The 22471-nt window shown below is 36.3% G+C and overlaps 1 protein-coding gene across 2 annotated transcripts in view; it reads right to left on the bottom strand.

The window, feature by feature from the left end:
* Positions 1–17005, bottom strand: part of LOC126818493 (opioid-binding protein/cell adhesion molecule) — a 62808-nt gene extending 45803 nt beyond the window's left edge. For both annotated transcript variants that reach the window (XM_050545956.2, XM_050545957.2), the window contains exon 1: positions 16557–17005. In XM_050545956.2, coding sequence (XP_050401913.1) covers positions 16557–16635 — 79 coding nt within the window. In that variant the 5' untranslated portion in view covers positions 16636–17005. The remainder of the gene's footprint in view (positions 1–16556) is intronic.
* Positions 17006–22471: the final 5466 nt, after the last annotated feature.

Here is a 22471-nt window from a genome sequence, read left to right as displayed (position 1 = left end):
ATTACGAGTAAGTATGTCTCTTTATGTAAGTGAAATGATGTCCGAGACTATATTATCATGTATATAAACATTAATCATTCTGAATGTTTCCTCTAAATATATTGCTACCTGAACTAGAAATAATACGTCTACACTACCCCCGTCTACGATGTATATAGTCAAATCTTGTGAATTAAATATCGTCTGTATTTGCCACCAGAGGATTTCATTTCTTGGCTAACAGAAATTTGAATGAACATTCAATACCAAACCTTTGATTAAACGTTTAAAATAAATTGATTCCATGTAATGCATGATTTTTTACGACTCGTCAACCCCAACACGATAGCAGCGCAATCAACGATAGAAGCTTGTCTATTAATATACATTACTTTGATGTTTTGAATCATACTATATACAAGACATTTTACTCCATACATTTCTTGAGACAACCGACATGGCACTCCCGGGTAAAATTCCATAAAATCTGGTTGTTGATGTCTGGCTCCAAACCTTGTATTTTCTATTTGAATGTATTTATGAGCCTTCTATACACGCGTGTTGTGTATTCTATATTTCGTTGGGATATTATTGCATTCCCAAACTCTGGCCAATTCTGGGCCTATAACTACATGTTGTGATGTGTGTCATGCACAATGCAGAGTTTGTTTACTTTGCCGGAACACCTGGTATCATTTATAACGGTAGTAATTTTAAGTAGTTGACAATTTAATATTTATCATTTTGTCTTTAATTTGGTATTCACATTGTCTGTGGAGCTATGTGTTTTTGTTGGGAAGTGGGCGCTGCATAGTCTTTTAACTGTAATTCAGTTTTAACTATGAAACTAAAAAGATCGTTAATGATCCACTCTTATAATAATATACTAATAGTAACATAATAAAAATGTTCCCTTAAATGCAGCACCCCAGAAAAGGTTACATCTTTGGAACATGATCGCAAAACAATCTCTAACTGAAATATTCACCAAAACGACAAAGGGTAACTTTTCAAATACATAAATTGATAGAACCTTTATTTTGTTGGATAAAAAGTGAATATATAGATGTTCTTTTGAAAATACGAACGAACACAATTGCGTTTTGTATTCCGTGTGGATAATATTTGATAGTTGACAATGGTCCACATACAAAAGTTACGCAGTCTGTACACAGTTAGCTCCGTTTAAGAAAACACACACGAAGCTGACTGGCCGACATTTTATTTCCTTAATCGACGAGTTTAGTCGACACACAAAGCATTCTTCGAGAATTTGGAGAAGTATTTATTCTGTTTCCATTTAATATAATTTGAAAGGGTTATTTAGTCTTTGTGTGTAAATGAAATGAAATGAGGTTTAACGTCCTACTGTTCTGCTCCGAACTGGGCTGATCTTTGTGTCTAAGAAATATTAATTTTTGAATATGGCGGTCATCCAGGACAGAGATCTATTCTCAAAGTAGATAGTTCTCTATGTGCAGAAAGACAGGGAATGTCTGATTGTTGACAATTGTACAGTGAGATATGAAGATCAATGTTATTAGAAGAATATTAACGTCTACAAGATGGTAATCTTATGTCATATAATATGGCGATGTTAGTCTACACTTATCCTTCTGGTAAATAAGTAAAAGACGATTTATTTACATTTATTATCAGTGTAATCCGCGTGCTTGTATTAACTATTGATCTATATAATATTTTCTATAGGAAATATAGATTTCTGTGGTGGGAGGGGACGTGAGGACACAAAGGCTTAGCGGATCAAATGTTGGTCGCGCACACAGCCTCCAGGACCAGTCTCCAGACCTCACGATCAGGTTTTCATTACAATAAACAAATGTGTTCATTTTATTTATCTGGTTAGCACACATCCAATATAAAAGAAATAACATGGGGTTTTACGTCCTACTGTTCTGTATCGGCCGGATTAATGAAGACGGGCGTAGGCCGTACAGTGTGCTGTGAGGGACATTTTGCCCGGACAGCGGCACTACGGCCTACTCCAATGTGTACACAGAATCTGTTTTTGCCCAGTCCGAACGACTAGACACTGTTCCTTGTCAGGTCCTCCGTCCTGCACCACTGATAAGCGGTAACCACGCCGATAGCGAACCGTAGACCGCCTGGTTAGCTAACAAGAGTCTTACTCACTGAGCTACGGCGGTTCCACATTAAAAATGAAATGAAATGAAATTGGGTTTAACGTGCTACTGTTCTGCTCCGAACCGGGCTAATGAAGACGGACATACGCCAAACAGTGTGCTATGAGGGAAATTTTGCCCGGACAGCGGCACTACGGCCTACTCTTATATCGAATTCCAACTGTCAATGGATCTTTTACGTGCACGGAAATGTGTACACGGGACCTCGGTTTGTCGTCCCATCCGAACGACTAGACAGCTGTCTTTGTCAGGCCCCCCGTCCTGCATCACTGACAAGGGGGAGCCACGCTGGAAAATCTGGATGAACTTTCTCGGCCAATGCAGGGATCGAACACCCGACCTCCAGGCTAGCGAGCCAGCGTCTTACCCACTTAGCCCACCGTGATCTCCCCCTCCCCTCCCCCGGTTCCACATCCAACATAACTGTCCATGTATCGAAGCTGCAAGACAATTTCTGAAAATGAATATTTATTTTTTTTTTTTGGGGGGGGGGGAAGTAATGAGTTTTGAAAAATAGAAGCCTGGTCTCTTCTAAAAGATTCCTTTTTTATGAGTATATTACAACGTATCCATTAGGGCATGAGATGGACCCATAATGAAATATAGAAATAAAATGTGTTAATCCGAAAATGACCTAGTTTGTGTCGAGTGGACATTAAACCCCATGTCTCTCTCCCTCTAATTGTATGAAATAAAGCAGTAAAAATATAATTGCTCCTGAGACCGCTGAAATTTATAGAAAAATTTGGAGAATCGTTGGGGACAGGAATAACTTGACGGTTATATTACATCATTGTCAATCCAGTCGACAGAATGTATTTCATAAATATAAAATATTTCATTGCAGATCTGGAAAACGAGTGAATCAAAAATTAAATAGATTGTCCATCGAATGTGAATGATTTTTATGACGGTTTGTTCATACTCAATACAGTCGTCCATCCATCACCCTGGGGCAGAATGGCAAACAACGTGACCAATTTTAGTCGATTTTATTAATAATAATATTATTAATTTCGTTTGCATGATTCATATATCGTAATGGGATCCACAGATTCTATGGGGCCCTGTTAGGGAAACCTAACATCAACAATATATCTGAGGCGCACATGGTAACACGCCAGATTTATATGTTTTCGTCTTGTAAGCTCCTTACATTTGTATTTCCTCTTACTCTTCATCGAAATCCAACTCGAAAGGTTATTTCACGTCCAGACCAATGTGTACACATAAACTCGGTTCATCGTTTCCAGCCTTCTCGACCAACACCAAAATCGAAACCAGATCACATTTGTTTTCTCCTACATTCATGGAAAAAAACCTCGAACTAACGTGTTGGCCTCATCTCTCTCTAATCCTACACATCTATGCACCGAAGTGATCAGAAATATTGTCTCGAGTTTCTGGTATTAAATACTCGGGTAATAATTCCCCAGACCTCGCACCTAACTTAACGTTGTCTCCAGCCCGGACAAATGCTCAATGCACCTTACTCACTGAGCCACGGTGGCTGCCTTTTCGTCTATATTTGACAGTAGGTTAGCTAGTGATACTATCTATATAGCTGAACATGGCATTGAACATGATGTATTAGTATTAAGTGGATTTATCAAACTGATTTGTTGGTCGCATGTGTAAGTCTCTCAACTGCCAACTTAACAAGAAAATGCGGAAAAAACCATCCAAGCTGTTTTTTTTATATAAATTACCCCTTACAGGACAAGGCCACTACTCTTTTCGTCTTAAATGATGTAGATTCATATTCCTAATAATAAAACAGACTCTATGCGAATATAGTTTTACTAGTCCTATATCTAATAATTCCTAATAATCTAAACATAGACCCAATAAATAGAGTTTTATTAGTCCTTCGTGTAATAATTCCTAATAATAAAAACAAAGATTCTATAAATTGAGTTTTGTTAGCCCTTCATGTAATAATTTCTAATAATAAAAAGAAAGACTCTATGAATAGAGTTTTATTAGTCCTTCATCTAATAATTCCTAATAATAAAAACAAGAGTTTTTCTAGTCCTATATCTAATAGAAACATAGACGCTATGAACTGAGTTTTGTTAGTTCTACATCTAATAATTCCTTATAATAAAACATAGACTCTATGAACAGAGACAGAGTCCTACATACAATATTCCTAATAATAAAAACATAAAGAGAGAGAGAGAAATGGGGTTTAACGTCCACTGGACACAAACTAGGTCATTTCCGGACTAACATATGGTTTAATTTTATTTCAATAATTCGCTTGCGCGGAGGGATCTTTAGCAGTAGGAGGAAACCGGAGGACCCGGAGAAAACCCACGAGGTTGGACAGGCGACCCTACTCCTTGTCACGTACAACCGGGGATTCGAAACCACGCCAGTTGAAAAACATAAAGACTCTATGTATAGATTATATAGTCCCACATTTAAAGATGGGTTCCCACGTACAAACTGGGTGATTTAATGGTATATATGGACTAAAAACATATTCAAACTAATTAATTTGTCATAACTTTGCTTCAAATCCTTCTCAAACATTGTAACTACGAAGGAATGTCCTGCTATAAAAATTCGATTAAACCAGGTCATGTTTACGTCACGTGACTTACCTCTCTTGGAAGTCGAAGGAGAATTCATTGCATACATAAGACGATGTTGTCTTTAATCGCTTACTATTTATTACAAATATCGAATCCTAATTAAATTTTCGGATTATCCACTACCCGCGTCTTTTTACGTCATTTTTATCTCAGAAAGTGTTGTACGTCTAACTCTTCATAAAGTTTATCAACTTGTACATCAAACGCTCAATGTTCGCGTGTGAAATTCCTAATCGTCGGGCTGTTGATTAGGGGAACCCTTACATTTTTGTCCTGTATACGCTCCATGAGTGTTTTCGGGGAATACAGTATTCTTCTAGTAAGATTGGATATCTCTACTTTCCATATATCCAAAATTACAATACTTTTATTGAAAAAACAACCCGATAAATACTTTTTCTGGGAACCCATCTTTAAACGCATTGTTCCTCTTAAAATAATTAATTCATTAATTTTTCTAATATTTCGATTTACTGTTTATACAAGTTAGTTCTTTGTTTTCTCAGATACACCTTATTAATTATATCCAAAGCAACAGAGAAACAATCAATCATTACCAATCTCATTTCAACAATCACTTCAATCGGGGCGGCTCGGTATTAATTTATTCCCATGAAGATGTGATCCCCTAAAAAAAAACTTGCAAAGAGGCAAAACAATTCCATTAAAACATCCATTTAGAAAACCAATGATCCTTAATCGTGTTTGAGCATGCCATGTTTGGACTAAAATGCCACGACAGTTGCTGTGCAACAACAATTAAGAGAAAATAACAAGACGTTGAAGGGTTACGGGGTGTTACAACTTAGTCAATGATTATTTTGGTAAAATGAAGATATTTAAAGCCAACCCACACGCAAGGATTACAGATGTTTTTTGGCGTTGTTTACAGGTTGCATCGTTATTTCTAATTCGCATTTTGATCAAGCCAATTCGCTAGGTTGAACTGTGATACTGATCAGCATAATTTTCGTCTGGTTGATGTGTGATACAGATCGCGTCAATTCGTTTTGTTGGCCTGTGATACCGATCACTCTAATTCGTTTGGTTGACCCTTAATACCGACCAAGCCTACTCGTTTAATTGACTTGTGATACTGATGATCAAGCCGGGTCGTTTTCTTGAAATGTGATACTTATTAACCTAATTCGTTTGGCTGACCTGTGATACCGATCAAACCTACTCGTTTGAATGACTTGTGATACTGATGATCAAGCCTGATCGTTTAGTTAACTTATGATACTTATCAACCTAATTCGTTTGGTTGATTTGGCATAAAGGTCAAGCCCATATATTTGATTGAAACCAATCAAGAAAATTCACTTAGTTGACGGCTGACACAGATCAAACTAATACAGATAAACAGTATTTGCTCTTCACATCTCCTATCCAAATGACCCCTACCCCACTAATATCAAGCCAACCGTTTATCCTTAAAATTAGATTTCACCATATGGAAAAATAGTTATATTCGAGTCTATATTACCTAATGTAATTCAAATGTTCTTAGCCCTTGCGGGGGGTTGCATGGTCGAATGGTTAACGCGTGTGCGTTGTATCATAGGGTCTGTCATTGAGTCAAATGGCGTGGTTTCGATTCCCGCTTGTACGTGACAAGGAGTAGGGTCGCCTGTCCAGCCTCGTGGGTTCTCTCCGGGTCCTCAGGTTTTCCGGTTTCCTCCCACTGCTAAAAGACCCCTACGCGTAAGCGAATTTATTGAAATAAAATTGAACCATATGTTAGTCCCCTCTCTCTCTCTCTCTCTCTCCCCCTCTCTCTCTCTCCCCTTCTCTCTATCTCTCCCTCTCTTAGCCCTAGCATGGATTTCATAATCTAGCCATTCTAACATAAATATCTCATTTACCAAAGCACCAACTTGCACACACGATCTGATGTTTCCATATAGAGAGAATGGGAGTGAATACTATTTGATAGGGTTCATCTTTACGCCTAAGATATAAATTTCTTTTAACAACATTTAATTATAGGCAGATATGAAAGTAAATTCTAAACCTATAATGGAATGTCTAGCTGTTATTATATTATTCAATGTCGTCCGTCTGGATTCTTCTAACGGTTTAAATTATACCTAGTTTATTTCCACTTTTCTCCTTTAATCGCTAAAAATATCTACTATGATTTAACTAAGCGTCTTCGCAAATACATTTGTTGATTTTAAATGAATAATGAAAGCTCATTAATCTTGCATGAATAAAACCTGTCTCAGACACAACAGATTCTTAGTTTTATCGATTTGGAACCGTCTTAAAGGCTACCTGCAAATACTTCTGTATATGTCTTGTAGAGTATCATTGAGATATGATTTTTGGTACAGAATTTTTTCTGGTTCATTAGATATGGGATTGTGTAGAAGTCATTGATGACGGAAATAGACATATATGACAACGTAATGGATATAATAGGAAGGAAATCGGGGTCTGGATGAATAAGACTATATAGACTATCCCAGCCCGCGAGTACTTTGTGATGAATTGAATTCAAGTCTATGATAACCTAATGGCCAATGACTTGTTTGTTACAATATGTAGTGACGTCCATTGAGGGAGAATTTAGCGTCCTTAACTACCCTACTTTTTTCATTGTGTCCCATTCACGTGTCAGAGTAGAACCATCGTCTCTGCCCGATGTCTGGCATTCTTTATGTGTAGCTTCTTATCACAGGTTTCTTATTAGAATTTATACTGATCAGAATTCCGCTTCAATAGGAATCCTAAGTACTCGGCCTTTTCTCTGACCTCTCCAAGTTAAGCAATTAACGACTGTATTGTGACCGTTTGCGTCCTTTGGTGTGGGTCAAATACGAGCGACTCAGTCAGGAAATGAATGTCCACCGGGGTTGATGAGCTTCACAGACTCGTATAAAGGCCAATAATCATAGAAATTCCGGCGAAAACACAGAAATAGGATACTCGTCTTGTAAAATCTGTTTCGGGTTGGTTAGGTTTCAGTCGTACTATTATATTGACCAGTACAGTCACCGTTGCTCTGTTTACGGGAAATTTCGTTTGATTTGTTGGTTCAGGATTGACAACTGGACTTGCTGTGTCTGCCGCTAAAACAATAATTTAACAGTTTAAGAGAACACTGCAGTCAATAGTTTCAATACAAGGTGTCTATCACTCCACCATAGCCTTTTACTAAATTTCTTAACGCATGGGTTACTTTCTTTAAGTGAGAGGATAATCGCGTCAGATTTGAACTAATGTGGTGACCATTTTGTCAGTAAACTGACTCCACTCAATGAGATTTACATCAATACAATACAAGTTACTTTGTATTAAAATGACTTCATCAAGTCGATAAGTTCAGATTCAGATCTCATTGTCCCAAAGCAGGCTACTAATGACCCTCTCGGTAGGATACGCTACTCGCCTAATTGTTACCGTAGACGATGTTGCGCATAAATTCAATTCCCCTAACAAATGGTCATTGTCGATGAATGGAATCTATTGAATCAAACAGATTTGTGGCTGTGTAGAGAATAAATAGATCGACTTGACCAACCGATATATTAGCTGCTGTAGATAGAGGAAGATGTATTTATGAAGTATTTATTAGATAGAACACATGAAAAACTACTAAAGACTCAACGGATCAGATTAAAACTATGATGCTATTGTAAATTCTAGTGTTTTACTACCATTGTCGTATTATTAGATTCTAACATTAACTGCGATGTAATGTCTTATGTTGTTTGTCGTGTTATATTATACTGTTCCTGGTGTTGAATGACCATTGAAAATAAAACTATTAAGTACAATGGTATAGAACTGAAAGAAACGTCAGTCGCGACGGAGGTCAGTTGGGGTCCTGGAATAATATCGGCATTATACGTACCCCTTTTGTCTATTTCCAGATATTCAAAAGGTCGCAGGATATCGTCAACTGTCTTATAAGGAAAGTGTATCTAGTTCTTCGGAGGGTACGGAAAACCTTGACCGCTGGAAATCGAAGAAGAGTGGTGGAAACCCAAAGTCCGGGCATGCACAAATTATTTACCATATGTTAGTCTCAAAATGACCAAATAAAAATATTAATCCATTTTGGCGGAAAAAAATTGAAAGCCAGTGTGAGCCCTGGGCATACCGTTGCCTCATTGAATTATTATTTGTCTGCCAGATTATCTTTATCTATGTGTTAAGATAAGATTACAAAATGATTTTTTATTTTACCTCCATGCTACCTCTAATGAAGGAATAGCAATGTTGCGGAACCCTGAAAATTTTAAATATTTCAAGAAAATAAGATTAGAAGATATTGCCTACATCAAGGTAGTTCTATTTATGTGTACATGTTAACCAAGGTATATACAGTATGACGAGCTAACAAAAATCGTCGTAACATTTGTTTGTTTTTTGGGGGTTTTGGGGGTTTTTTTTAATTCGTGTTCTTTTGTTATTATAATTACCATGGTGGCCTGTAGTTAACCCCAATGAACTATATATCTATGTTAAAGTGGCTCGGTGTCTTTAGTAATAAGTAAAGAAATGTTTAACCGATGTAACAATATAACAGTAAAATAGACCTGTGGTACTCAAAAGTATAGTTTGCCATAATAATAGGGAGCTGTCCTATTGGTCAAGAATACCACGACGACGAGTCCCTTTAAAATACTTCAAATCATACTTTGCATTTATATATCTGAAACTTAGAACTTACTGATTTCTCCAATGACCACAAACACAGTGATCCGTTTCAAAAGAGCGCTGAAACATTTTAACGTTATATCAATGATTCGTAATTGAAGTTATAAACAGACCGACATTACAGCCAATAGCGCTATAGCATTCATATTATGTTCAGTACAAACGGTTTTGTATCAATGAACGCTATGGGCGAACTCTACAGTAAATTGTTGAGTTCCCTTAATTTCCACATACGACACATCGATATCGTATATACTTACATGTCATATTATACTTAAGAGAAAAATAACGTTATATGATCAATGAACGTTATAAGTGAAATCAATGAACGTTATAAGTGAAATCAATGAACGTTATAAGTGAAATCTACTGTACTTGTGTAAGTCCCTTTAATTTCCAACTACCACACATCGAGATCTTAAATACTAACATGCCATTTACGCTTGAGAGAAAATCATGTTTTAGATGACAAGGATGATTCCAGAAACAGCAAGCAGTGTTTTCAGATTGATAAAAAATAACAAGCACGATTTACAATAAATCTGTTAAACTAATTTTAGGTTACATGCAAATTGTGTACCTTGGATAAAAGCCAGACTTTAAATGCTATGGTTTAAATTATTGAACAAATTTGTTCATTACCCACCACGAAGTAATATTCAAAAATATCTAAAATACTATAATAATTCAAAAATGATGATAATTCACAAATAATTGTCTGTCGCTCGCTGCAGTGTCGTGCTGGAGAATTATTACAATTTTTTTCATTTATTTTACTGTGTGTAGATTCCAAATTGATGATGAAGGTGGACAAATTAAGTTTGTTTCTCTTAAATTTCGGAAGCCATCAAAGTTATATTAAACAGGTTGTACTTGTTCTGATTGTTCGGTTAAGTTGCAGGCAGTGTTCTATGACGGTAATTTGCCCGGACAGAAGCGCTACGGTCTACTATTATTTCGAATTCCAACTGCCAAGAATTGTTTTGCGTGTAGACCAACGTGTAACATGGGACATCGATTTTTTGTTTTTGTCGCATCCAAGCGACTAGACGCTGTACCTTGCCTGGCCCCTCGTCCTGCACCACTGACAAGGGGATACCACGTTGGGAAAGTCCAGGGAACTTTCTCGGGGCGAACCGGGGTTTCCAGGACAGTTTCAAACGTGCGCTGTGATTGACTGGAAAGCAGATTAATCGAGTTACTGTCCATAATTTATTTTTGCAATAGTCAGTAATTAATCATTAAGTCTAAGACAAATAAAAATAAATGGATTTTTCTCAAATTTCAAAACTTTCGGGGATGTTTCGATGAGGTATATGGTTTATCGTCGGCGCGGACGATAAAGCTTGGGTCCGGGTTTGTATGTAACATGAGATCTACGTGTATATAGGAAATACATTAGCAGTACCATCTTCTAAGAAACTCGTATGGTAAATCCAATTCTGTGTCTAAATGTAATAAGTGTTTGGTAGTTAAAGTATTAACCATGAGTCCACTGATTTAACTCATATAGCCTCCAAGCTAAACTTTTAACATGCGGTTCTGACATGTTCAATCTCTGCCAAGACATTTTTGTGAGCTTTCTACACGGCCTTATAGAAAATTACATTTTCTGAAAAGACCTCTATTACACGATTCGACTTCAGCCCCAAGTAAAAACTTGACTATGCTAAGATTGAGATAATGACAGAAAATTACCACTGCTGAACTTGGCACTCGTGGTATGTTCCACAGCAAGAAATATGTTGCTTTGTTAAAATGGACGTCAGAAAGTGCTACATTTTTTTTCCATTAATCGTTTCAATTTACACACAAAAATATACGAAAAAAACATATACAGATAAACACTCAAATTTTTTTGTATTTCGTGACTACGTCTATTGTGATAATAAAATGTTTCTAGAATGATTGTTTTAGAGCGTTGCTTTGTTCACAGTGGGAAATAATAACATTTAAATAACATTTAAATTGTAAGAATTAAAAACACAAAAATATACAGACGAGATTATAGCAGGCTTCAATTTTGTAAATATTATTAAAATTAATAGGGTATTAGTGTTTTACAGTTCTTTAATGCATGGTTAACAAACGATTTATCTATTTGACAATATATCAGACTCCCTTCTTTGAGCGGCATTTAGCAATTGACATACGTAATACAAAAACATAATATGAAACACAATTACTATTTTAATTAAAGCGACGTTTCGTTGAGGGTTCTCTCAACGTTACGTTGAGGGAAAGCAAACGTTGAGGGAACCCTCAACCAAACGTCGCTTTAGGAAAGGTTGAGAGAACCCTCAACGAAACGTCGCTTTAATTAAAATAGTAATTGTGCAAACGTTGAGAGAACCCTCAACGAAACGTCGCTTTAATTAAAATAGTAATTGTGTTCCATATTATGTTTTTGTATTATAATATATCAGGCTGTATGCAATATTTGATACAAACTTACATTGCTGAGATATAGGTGTTTGAACTTTCAAATTTATGTATTATGTTGGTGGTTTTCGAGGCGTTTAACGGGATCTGGTTATAAAACCTTATTCTAAGTAGATCAGTACTTGGATTTTTGATAACTAGGGAAGTTTAAGGTTATTTTATTGAAAATTATTTACATTCATTTCCATGGCGACATTACTAATTCCTCGTTGATTATCATTATCCTTCATCATCAAAGAAAACAAAAGTACAACAAAATTTGTGGATATATATGTACAAACTTATCAAACAAATGAGAATTGGTAGCGGGTGTTCCTGAAAGAAAGAGAACACATATTTATCGTGCACGACACTCTTCATTCTTCTAGCTTATTAAAGGAACGATAGGCTAGACCAGGGTTTCATAAGCCGACATACTTCTCGTGCACGACACCTTACACAATTTATTAGATCTAGTTTTTAAAAACCGATACCAATATATATCACAAAGTTCTGAAATATCCCAAATACACGAGAAGTGGTATCAAGTGTTCTAGAAAAATACGCATACCCTATCCAAGAAACCGAATTATGATTTTTTCGCATTTTATATCATATGATACATGCTTATTAATTTTAAAATGTAGTCAATAGGCAGAGGTGATAATTTAAAAAATATTTGTGGTGTGGCTTGCGGTGGGACAAGTTTTTCTCGTGGCTTGTGGCATAATTAGCGAGATAGTATTGCAAAGATTTGACCAACAACTACATAAATAAAATATAAATATTCTTTTAGGGTAATTGACTCAAAAGTTTTTGTGTCCGGCTTTGCCCACATTCTTTTCCTGTAATACCAATTTACATAAATTCTAAACGTTTATGCACCCACCCCAGCTGTCTGAAATCCTACACTGCACCGAATCTCCCCAGCTATTTAAAGATACATTATGTAAGATTTAGATAAAGAACTAGCCATTCTTGCTATAATAGTTCGAAAGTAGATGATGTAGAATGAATAATTTCAAAATTTCATTCAAGATATTAGCCTTTGAAGGCTTGACAGACGTGTGCAATAATTTCAACCATCGTACTGGTTGATCGAAGCTAAGTCTCGGTCCTCCATATTTGATTAAATCAAAGTATCGCTGAACCATTCTAATCTATTTAATATCGGAGAAATCTGATGCCATCGAGAGTTGATTAAGGCCTGGATCAGTTAATTAATGTCTATTTAATAATTTAGAAAACATTTCAGGCCTAAAGAAAGACCTGCAATACGCCGATTTAGCTCTTGCATAATGCATGTTTAACTATTATAAGAGTGTTGAATATCAGTTCTTCTCGATGAAGACAAATAACTACAAAATCTAACCATAATACAAAATATCAGACAGCATTTATAAATATAAAGTAAAGCGCAAAAGTATGACATTTTATGTATACACTGTTCTGATTTTTTTTTAAAAACTTAAATACAGTGGGTGTCATATGGTAAAAGGAAATTATGAATAGAGATCGTGGAAAACACACTTTTACTTCAACTACTCGTCGTCACTTGACAATATCATTGAAAGTTCAAATTTATAGTTCTTCATACATAATATTATAAAAAAGTGGAGGTTTAAAGAGTAAAGTATTTGGTTGGTTTAATTTTACCATTATATGTAGGTAGATATGGAGCCGTGGTGGTCGTTGGGTGGGGCTAGAATGGCATTGAACTCATAACGAAATCACATATGCTAGTCTCAAAATGACCGAAATATTTGTTGACCACACGCTAAACCTCATATAATTCCATTTCTAATGGTAGAAAGGGTTTTTTTTAATTGCTGATGTCAGTCTTCATTAAAAAGGCTTGATCTCGCTTTAACTCGGTACATCTTATCAAGCCTTTCACGTAAAACACTGCATATTTCGGCTCTAATTTCGACTGGCTACTCAAACAGCTGGTGAGCCTATCAGATTCCTCGAACATCGCGAATACCAAGTCTCGCGCTTTCCAGCTAAAATGTCTACCTGTGATAATCGAGTTGCAGAGTTCAAGGTTCGTTCAATGTCAAGGTTTCCAGGTTTCTGATTGGAGATGGCGTAGCTATGAGTTCGTTTGTCTGCGATATCACCTCGGTGGAAGCGGACGTTAAATAAAGCTATTTCACACACTATGAGTTCGGGAATTGCTGACCAGACTAGCAACGGCTAGATCTTGTAAAACTCGCGGTCGTTGCTTCACGAACATGGATGAAGTCCTTTAAAGTATCGTTCTCAAATCCAATCCGTGGACAGGACACGCTTGCTCTTCTGGCTCTAGTTATTGGGGTTTTTTTATATATCTGTGCTGATTCCGTATTAAGATCATCGAACTATTACTAAACTCTGGTCTATGTACTTAAACACGATGTAAATGGACTGTAATTTGACGTGGATTTCCACTTGACATGTTGATACAAAAAAAAAATAAGATTGCTGGCCAAAAAAACTTTTAACTCGACATTTTCAGATTTGAAACTCCAGCTAATCGATTCTACTGCATGTAACAGTAAACGAAGATTTCAGGGGTTTTTTTTTTAATCTCTAAACGTTCTATCAATTAATATATTTGATTGTTTTAAGCCAACTACAAGTTCGGTGTTCATGATTTCAAGATAAAGTATTATTCTAAAGAAATCACTTATAAACCGCTCATCAATTCAACTACAAATACAAAAATACAATAGAATATGTTAACTAAAACGGGAAGTGATATCAGATGCTCTATAAAGAATATACAGACATTGTCTTGTGGACAAAACTAATAACTAATGGCAAATACTAAATGTTTCCTGTTACCCGATTTACATTTATAACGAAAATGTTTCAGATTAATAACTGTTTCTAATGAACCACAATTAATTATTTAATTGAAAATAGTAGTTTTACAGAAACTATTAACTAAAAACTAAGCAATAAATTTCTATCATTCTGTTGTATTAAAATGTTACGTCTCATCAACTCAACAGTGATTCTGGAAAGTTCGTCTCCTAAATCACCATGTTATTAATAATTATGACAATTTTAATGAGGCGCATCAAAGGGGGAATACGTGTGTACAGGTTCTAATAGCATTTATATTCTTTTGTTTTAATGTTAAAACTTTTATTAAACGCTTTATTTTATCCGCGTGGTTCCTTTCTTATACAGCATGTAACCATCCATCAGGAATCAGTTCCTGACATTGTCACACTATAAGAACGATGTTTTAATGTTTCCATATCACGCTATCACCTGACAGCCTGATTTGTTTTAATGTATATATATACATATTTTCATCCTGTTAGTTTTCCAGATCAACAGGTGAGAAAAAAGTAAGTGATGGTTTATTCAAAATTTGACATTCTATGAATTCTCAAACGATTTACATATATTATTTTTTAAGGGATTTTTTATCGATAAAAATTACAAATTTATCATCATTTGTCTAAAATTTGCAAACAAATTTAAATTTACAACATTTCAAAAACCCAAAAATGAAGTATGGAAACGGTATCGTGTATCGTTGTCGGAGAAATTTTAGAATCTGTTCGCCAAATGTTCCTAATCCTAACCCAGGGGTAAAAGGTATCAATATACAAAAATAGCACTTAAAGGCAGATTTTTGAAGAGTCGCATTAAGGCCAATCAGCTAGTTTATGATGTGATATATCAGAATAAAGAATAAAAGTGGGAGATTGTTCTTTAGCGGGACATAATTTTATTTGATATGTATTTCTCTACTGTAAACATAGAGCTACTTTTGCTTTAAACTGTATATTTATTTTAGAAAATAAATTTAAAGACTTTGCATCATTTAAACCCCTGATATCACGTGATTGGTAAAACATAAGTCAATAAGTAATCACGTAATGTATAACTTGGTTGTTAAAAAAATTGTTAGACGATAGGTAAATATCATGTGGACAAAATACATTGATACATTGATTTATCAGCAAATAATACTTTTATTACGTATACCTTAAATGTCCATATATGCAGAATACAAAAACGTCTTATCAAAACCACTGTTCAAGTAGGGAAGTCTAAGTAAAGCATGTAGTGGGGGCTAATACCCAATTGCTGAAAATAAATGACTTAACTGCTTTGTAATAGTCGGGTGTACTATTTTTGAGAAATGAAATAAAATGAAATGAAATGGGGTTTAACGTCCTACTGTTCTGCTCCGACTGGGCTAATGAAGACGGACATACGCCATACCATGTTTTATGAGGGAAATTTTGCCCTGACAGCGGCGCTACGGCCTACTTTTACATCGAATTCCAGATGCCAAGGGATCTTTTACGTGACCTCGGTTTTTCGTCCAATCCGAACGACTAGACGGCTGTCCTTGTCAGTCCCTCCGTGCTGGACTACTGACAAGCGGAAACCATGCGGAAAATCCTGAATAACTTTCTCGGCCAACACTGGGATAAAACCCGCGACCCCAGGGCTTACTCACTTAGTCACCGTAGCTCCTATTTAAGAGAAGGGAAGTAATATATTTAGGTAGCAATCACACTTGTATACACCAAAATCCACCCTAAAGATATGCTGAAATACAATTATTTTCTTGCGCCCGGGGAAGATAACCATCCAGACCCCCACCATGTCCCAGTGCTACAAATGTCTGTTTTACAATCGAATTTTGAAGGCGGATATCTAGTTAACACTTTACAATTTTTAATTATAAAAAAGAAAGAAAGTAGAGGCTTACCTAAGTCCCATATTAACAGCAGGGTTAACAATATATCCAACATTTTGCACGGGTAAAACATTTTGTCTGAAGTGACCATTGTCACAAATTTATGACCTATAACAACACAGTTATCATAATAACTAATGATTACATTAGTACCAAATTATGACATACTGAATTTCAAATTGCTTTTCAATGATATGCACAGATGGTTGTCTGTCACTAATGTTTGATAAGTATTATACCCCCGTGTGGCTCCCTGGGGCTGGTAACTTATTCCCTTTTAATGAATCATATAGTTTGGCTGTAACAACACGCGTGAACACATACAGAACTAGCAGTAAGCTCTATTAGTACTATTGCTTGTTAAACATAACCACTATAGCGGGAACCGTTGATAACGAAGCGCGTGCTGGCGATTTCACGTGGCTCGTGAGAATAGACCACAGAATCAGTGTAGCTACCAATCGTTTCCCCAGCTAGAATTGATTTGGGATGAAACGTAATTGATGCATTGTCTGTCACTACTGCTCCGCCTTTCTCCCCTTCCATTAAAACGGCCCCCGATCCATTTAAGAATTATTAAGAAAAGCTCCCATACGAGTTCTGTGAATGCCTTTTAACTTTTGAACAGCAAGGGTCAGAGTTGAAGTCGACGTTAATGTCATATCTAATGAAAGGGATGGTCACTTCAATCGCCATGTGGACTATGCTGTTAAAGAGAATAGAACTTCTGCCCTATTGTTAGAGAGGTGTGGAATACAATCACTAGAAAAGATTATCGGAAGTATATAAATTTTTATGACCGGACCAATTGCGTGCAGAGCTGTAGGCATTCATTCTGGAAGGGGTTGGGGGATAAATTGAAGTTTTTAAAATCTATCAGCTCCTTTCTCACATTCTAAGTACTAGGTCTGATACGTGAATCTTGGGGGCATATACAATCAAGGAGTTGGTCCCGGGCATCACTAAACCCCAGAACACCACAGTATATGATTAGCGATAATTTAAACAGGACGACCAGAGAAACCAACTCACAAATAATGAATTATGAAATAAACAGAAAATTGCTACTTTCTTGCATTGGGCTAAAGGGGTAATTCCATATTTAACAAGAAAACGAAAATAAAAGTACGGCAAAAAGATACAAAAACAAATCCGCTATATAATGTTGCCATACGGGTTAAAACTGTGGGCGAACGGAGTGAACGTAATTGCCGTAATGTAATTGGAAATGGAGTACCTTGATCCTACTAGGGGTGTGTTACAATGTGTCGTGGTCGAGCAAGAATTAGCTGTACTTGGGCAGTTCATTTTTTTCGTGTCCTTATACAGGCCTCAAGTTGTTTGTTATAGAGAACTTCATTGGCATTGAGCCATTCCACCATGCCGTCTTCTTGCTCAGGTGTGAGATGGATGTGAGTCCTGGTTTTCTTCGGGGGCTTCTGCTGCTCTCCAATTATACTGAGGCAGAGTGTGGTGATCTACAGGATCCAGGAGGCTCAGCAACTAAGGCCTGATCTGGCAGTACTAGTGGCTAACACATGACACAATTATATGGACTACAAGATTTTTGAAGCGTTTATTTCAGAGATGTTTCGACGAGGGTTCTCCGGTCTTTATCAAGCAAAGTACTAGTGGCTACATTCCCACGGGCAGTCCTTCTGGGGATTCTCTGTGGAGGCATGATAAAACACAGGAGGCAACTGTAGTACTAGATTTGAATGTCTTGATCATCACAGCTTGAATGTGGAATGGCACGTTCGTTCGTTCGTAGGATTTTACGCCCGCTTCCATCTTGGGTGATATCGCAGACAAATGGCAAGACGCGTTGGTTTTTATAGGCCAGGAAGGGGTTGTACACGCAATAGGAGAGCCTTCGAACGCACTAAGAACAAGATAATGGTTAAATTGTCACTGAACGGACTGGTCGGGTTATAAACTGTGGACGAGGTACAGACGATATGGACGTATTGAGGACTGTTTATGAACGAACTAGGATCGTATCATACACATTATTTACACATTCTTTGAACTTGTTTGGTGTGATGGGGGCTTCAAGGATTTTTATTCTTCCATGATGTGAGTCACTCGATAATTATTCATTTAATAACCCTCTTCGATTTCTTTTAATGAAATTACATATTAAAATAAAAGTAACATTAAGACTGCATATCTTAATATTATTTTCATTTCAATATGTAATTTCGTTAAAATATAATATATAATATGGTATCCTGTTACGGTTTTAATTCTGTCTGTAAAACAGTGTTGTAACCCTGTTAGCATAGTATGCATACAATTTTGAGCTACAGGTATAAGAAAGCGTGTCTGTAAGATAGAGGCTATATTGTTTTATTTATTTCAACTTTGGTGAATAGCATGTAGGTCATGTGAGGACGAGTTTGATCGATATTCAGTGTTCCATTCCGCAGCTAAGCCCCCTTTTCCGAAAGCACTGTGAACACGATAGACGCTATCTTTTTAACGGATTTTTGTTCAGAAGCAATGGGATCTTCCTAGAGGATGAATCCTGTTGATTTTCAGCCTACTTGTACTTTATGTTCCAGAGATATATTACCTACTGTCCAGAAGAGCCCGTGAACACGATAAAGATTAGATTTCTTGAAGGATAAAGGGTAGTCATCAAATTTGTCCAGCATACAAGTTTGCATTTCGGATAAGCTGCTGTGGGTGTATTTCCACGCTTTGCGTGCCTAGCTTCTAACGTGGTTGATAATTACCTATAAAGGTTTATTGGGGGATTTTGTTTGTTTTGTTGTTTTTGTTTTTCTTTTGTTGGGGTTTTGTTATTTGTTCAGATTTTGTTTTTGTTGCGGTTTTGTTGTTGTTTTGTTGTATTTGATTGGTTTGGGTTAGTAAATTGAAATAAGAGTGTGTCAGCTTTAAAACTTACAAATTTTGTTAATTAATTGTGGTGACTTTTTTATTTAATTGTATGGTTGAGTGATTGGTCAGTTGACCAATTAAAGAAGATTCGCCTTTTCCGCAACTGTATTACGCTACTCAATAGCACATCTTGGTTTGAAGAAACCTATGAAAATTTTATTGATTGTTCATAGAGTTATCCCGAAACTTTAACATGGGGGCGCCACTAACATATGGCGAAAGAGCTTGTAACAGAGCGGTTTACCTTGAGGACAACCTACTAAATATCCCGCAACATAGATTGTGTTTTAGTTTGAGGCAGAGCGTGATGTTAATCTACACAATAAATGTGCATCTAATTTAAATGTCTGTACTGTCTGTATCATTTGTTCTGTCCTTGTTTCATGAACTTGGCAGTGGTGGTGTTGTTTCGCAATCTGTAATTCTATACAAGAATTCGTAAAAACAAACGATTGCCATTACAACCTTCATAGTTATTTCCGATTATCTTTCAGGAGAGGTTGCCAGGTTCGATGTCAGCTTGAACTATTTATTTTGTAATTATGGAGGAGACTATAGATATACGTATGTTATTGAACAATAAAGCTGTTATTCAAAAATACGATAGCTGAAAGGAAGCATAATTTGTATACCGGGCAGGGGTGAAAGAAACCTCAAGTGCGCGGTTGAGTTGTGCGGGGGAGGGGGAGGCTGGCTGACACCTTGATTACATCATGAAATAGCAGTGGCATAGGCACCGCTTTCACCAATGAGCTAGAAAGACGACTGTATCACAAGTTAATTTAATCTGTTCCATCTCTTCAATACAAATTTTGACCATTCTGATCAGTTTGGACTGTATCACAAGTTAATTTAACCTGTTCCATATCTTCAATACAAATTTTGACCATTCTGATAAGTTTCGAAGTTGGTTAATCTTATCCAATGCACTATATTTTTGCGTGGGTACTTACGGTACGTGTTGCCGCAAACCTGATCACGGGCCTAATGATATACACTGTTATTGATTTAAAGCATTTTAGGGCAACATTAAAAGTCCAATCTCGATTATATTTTGGAGAGTAAAACTGCATAAATTTGCGTTAAAAGCTCTTAAAATCCTCTACCTTAGGGTCGAGCAACGAACTCATTACATGATACGTTTTGAAACAACTTAAATCCCTTCACTAGAAGTGGAAACGGGTGTCGCAAGCTGTATAATGCGGGGTCTGGATAAAACTAGACTTCTATTTCATGAAAGTAACGTGTAGGTGAAATTTACCTTTCGTTATTAAGTACAGCTCGTGGGTCATGCACTGTATAGACCTCTAAAGGAACGGCAATAGATTAACAGGTCACCCAACGAAAAAATTGACCCAAGATCTTAAAAGGGTTACGTGTCCGTATAAGCGGTGCTGACGTTCACGTCCAAACGAAAGGCGAGGTAAATACATCATATATTAAATTTCATACGTACACGGACTTTTATTTCTGAGACTCTGTTAATACCGGGATGGTCCCATCAGCATTAAATCAAGTATTGCTTTAGCTAGGACACTGCAGCTACCAATGGTACCACGTTTCGTTGACCGGCAACTTATGTTTAAATTGTAGCATGAATTTCTAGAATGTGCTCCAACAATGTCGAATAGTTTGCTTATTTAGATTTCAGCTCTCGTCAGATATCATTTCCTAATTCTGGACAGATATACCCCTTTTAATGATCTCTCCCCAAAAATAGAAATACGGCTTTTGTTTTATATTAGAAGATTTAATTTTACTGAAAATAAGATAACATATTTATATTCCTTATTTCAAAACTCTAATAGCTATCTAACCGAAACACCTATTTAAAACAAAAATTATAGCCTACTCTATGAGAATGTATTTGCTACAAGCCATTTCTTAGATGTGTTCTTTTGAAAAAGCTGCTTGAAGAAAAAATAAAATCTTTTAAATTAAATACCAGTTTTCTTTATCGGCCATGGGGTTCTAGAACACCCATCACACTGTGATGACGTCTGGTGACAAGCAAAATGGCCGATCTAACTTTATAGCATCTTTCAGGACGTCTTAATGTTTGTCACATCACGATCGGTCGTCAGCTAGTAAGTTGTTAGAAACAAGTTTCTGTCACCATGTCACAATGTGTTAATGGTGAAAGGTGCTAAAAAGACTTACACAATGTATGAAATTACCCTTTAAGACGACATTTCAGTCTGAACCGCCATTTTATTGTTCTCAATAATCGCGCCCTTCTTCTGTCGATCTACACTCTCTGAGAAGTTAAAGCTTGACTTCAATCTTAATGGCCAATTAACATGTTCAAGTGAAATCGGTTGCGCTCTTTGACTGTTTTCCCCTAATGTACTTCATCCTTATCATAAAATGTTTTCTGTTGTCTGGAATTAAGCCTTAAAAGAATATTAAAGGAGTCGTCCCAGGCATTTTTTTCTAAAATTAAACCGGTTAATTCGGGGTGGACTCTTTCTCTACCAAGCCATTGTCTACAACTCTGTGATAATTTTTTTCTAAGAAATACAAACGTTCACCGTATCTTTGGAGATTCTTTCTTTTTTGTGGGGTGGAGGGGGGGATAAGTTCCCAAACGAACAGATGCAGTTGTGTCTTGATAACCATGTCTATAACGATATCCATAAGCAAGTCAATTTTCTTAATCTGACACGTATTCTCATAGTGTTGGCCATATTTTCCGATAGGCCCAATATATTAAACTAATTCAACCTCTACATTTTATCGTGCGGATAGCATCGACGAACTAAACACCAAGTGAAATCTGGGACGTCACCTTTATTTCTTTGCAGTTTTTTTTTTTTTTTAGCAATATGTACTTTATCCTTATCACAAAATCCATTCAATTGTTTAAAATTAAGTACCAAGACATTAAAACTATTTTATTAACAGTGCGTAGAAATAGGGCACTATCGCAGACTAATTGTTGATTTTACTTAATATAGTTCACACGACACCCTTCCGCATACACTGTATTTAATTAAATTAACTCAGAATGTATTGATTATGTA

The sequence above is a fragment of the Patella vulgata genome, chromosome 4 (genome assembly GCF_932274485.2).
Source record: "Patella vulgata chromosome 4, xgPatVulg1.2, whole genome shotgun sequence".
NCBI classification, from domain to species: Eukaryota; Metazoa; Mollusca; class Gastropoda; family Patellidae; genus Patella; species Patella vulgata.
This window is presented reverse-complemented; position numbering and strand designations above follow the sequence as displayed.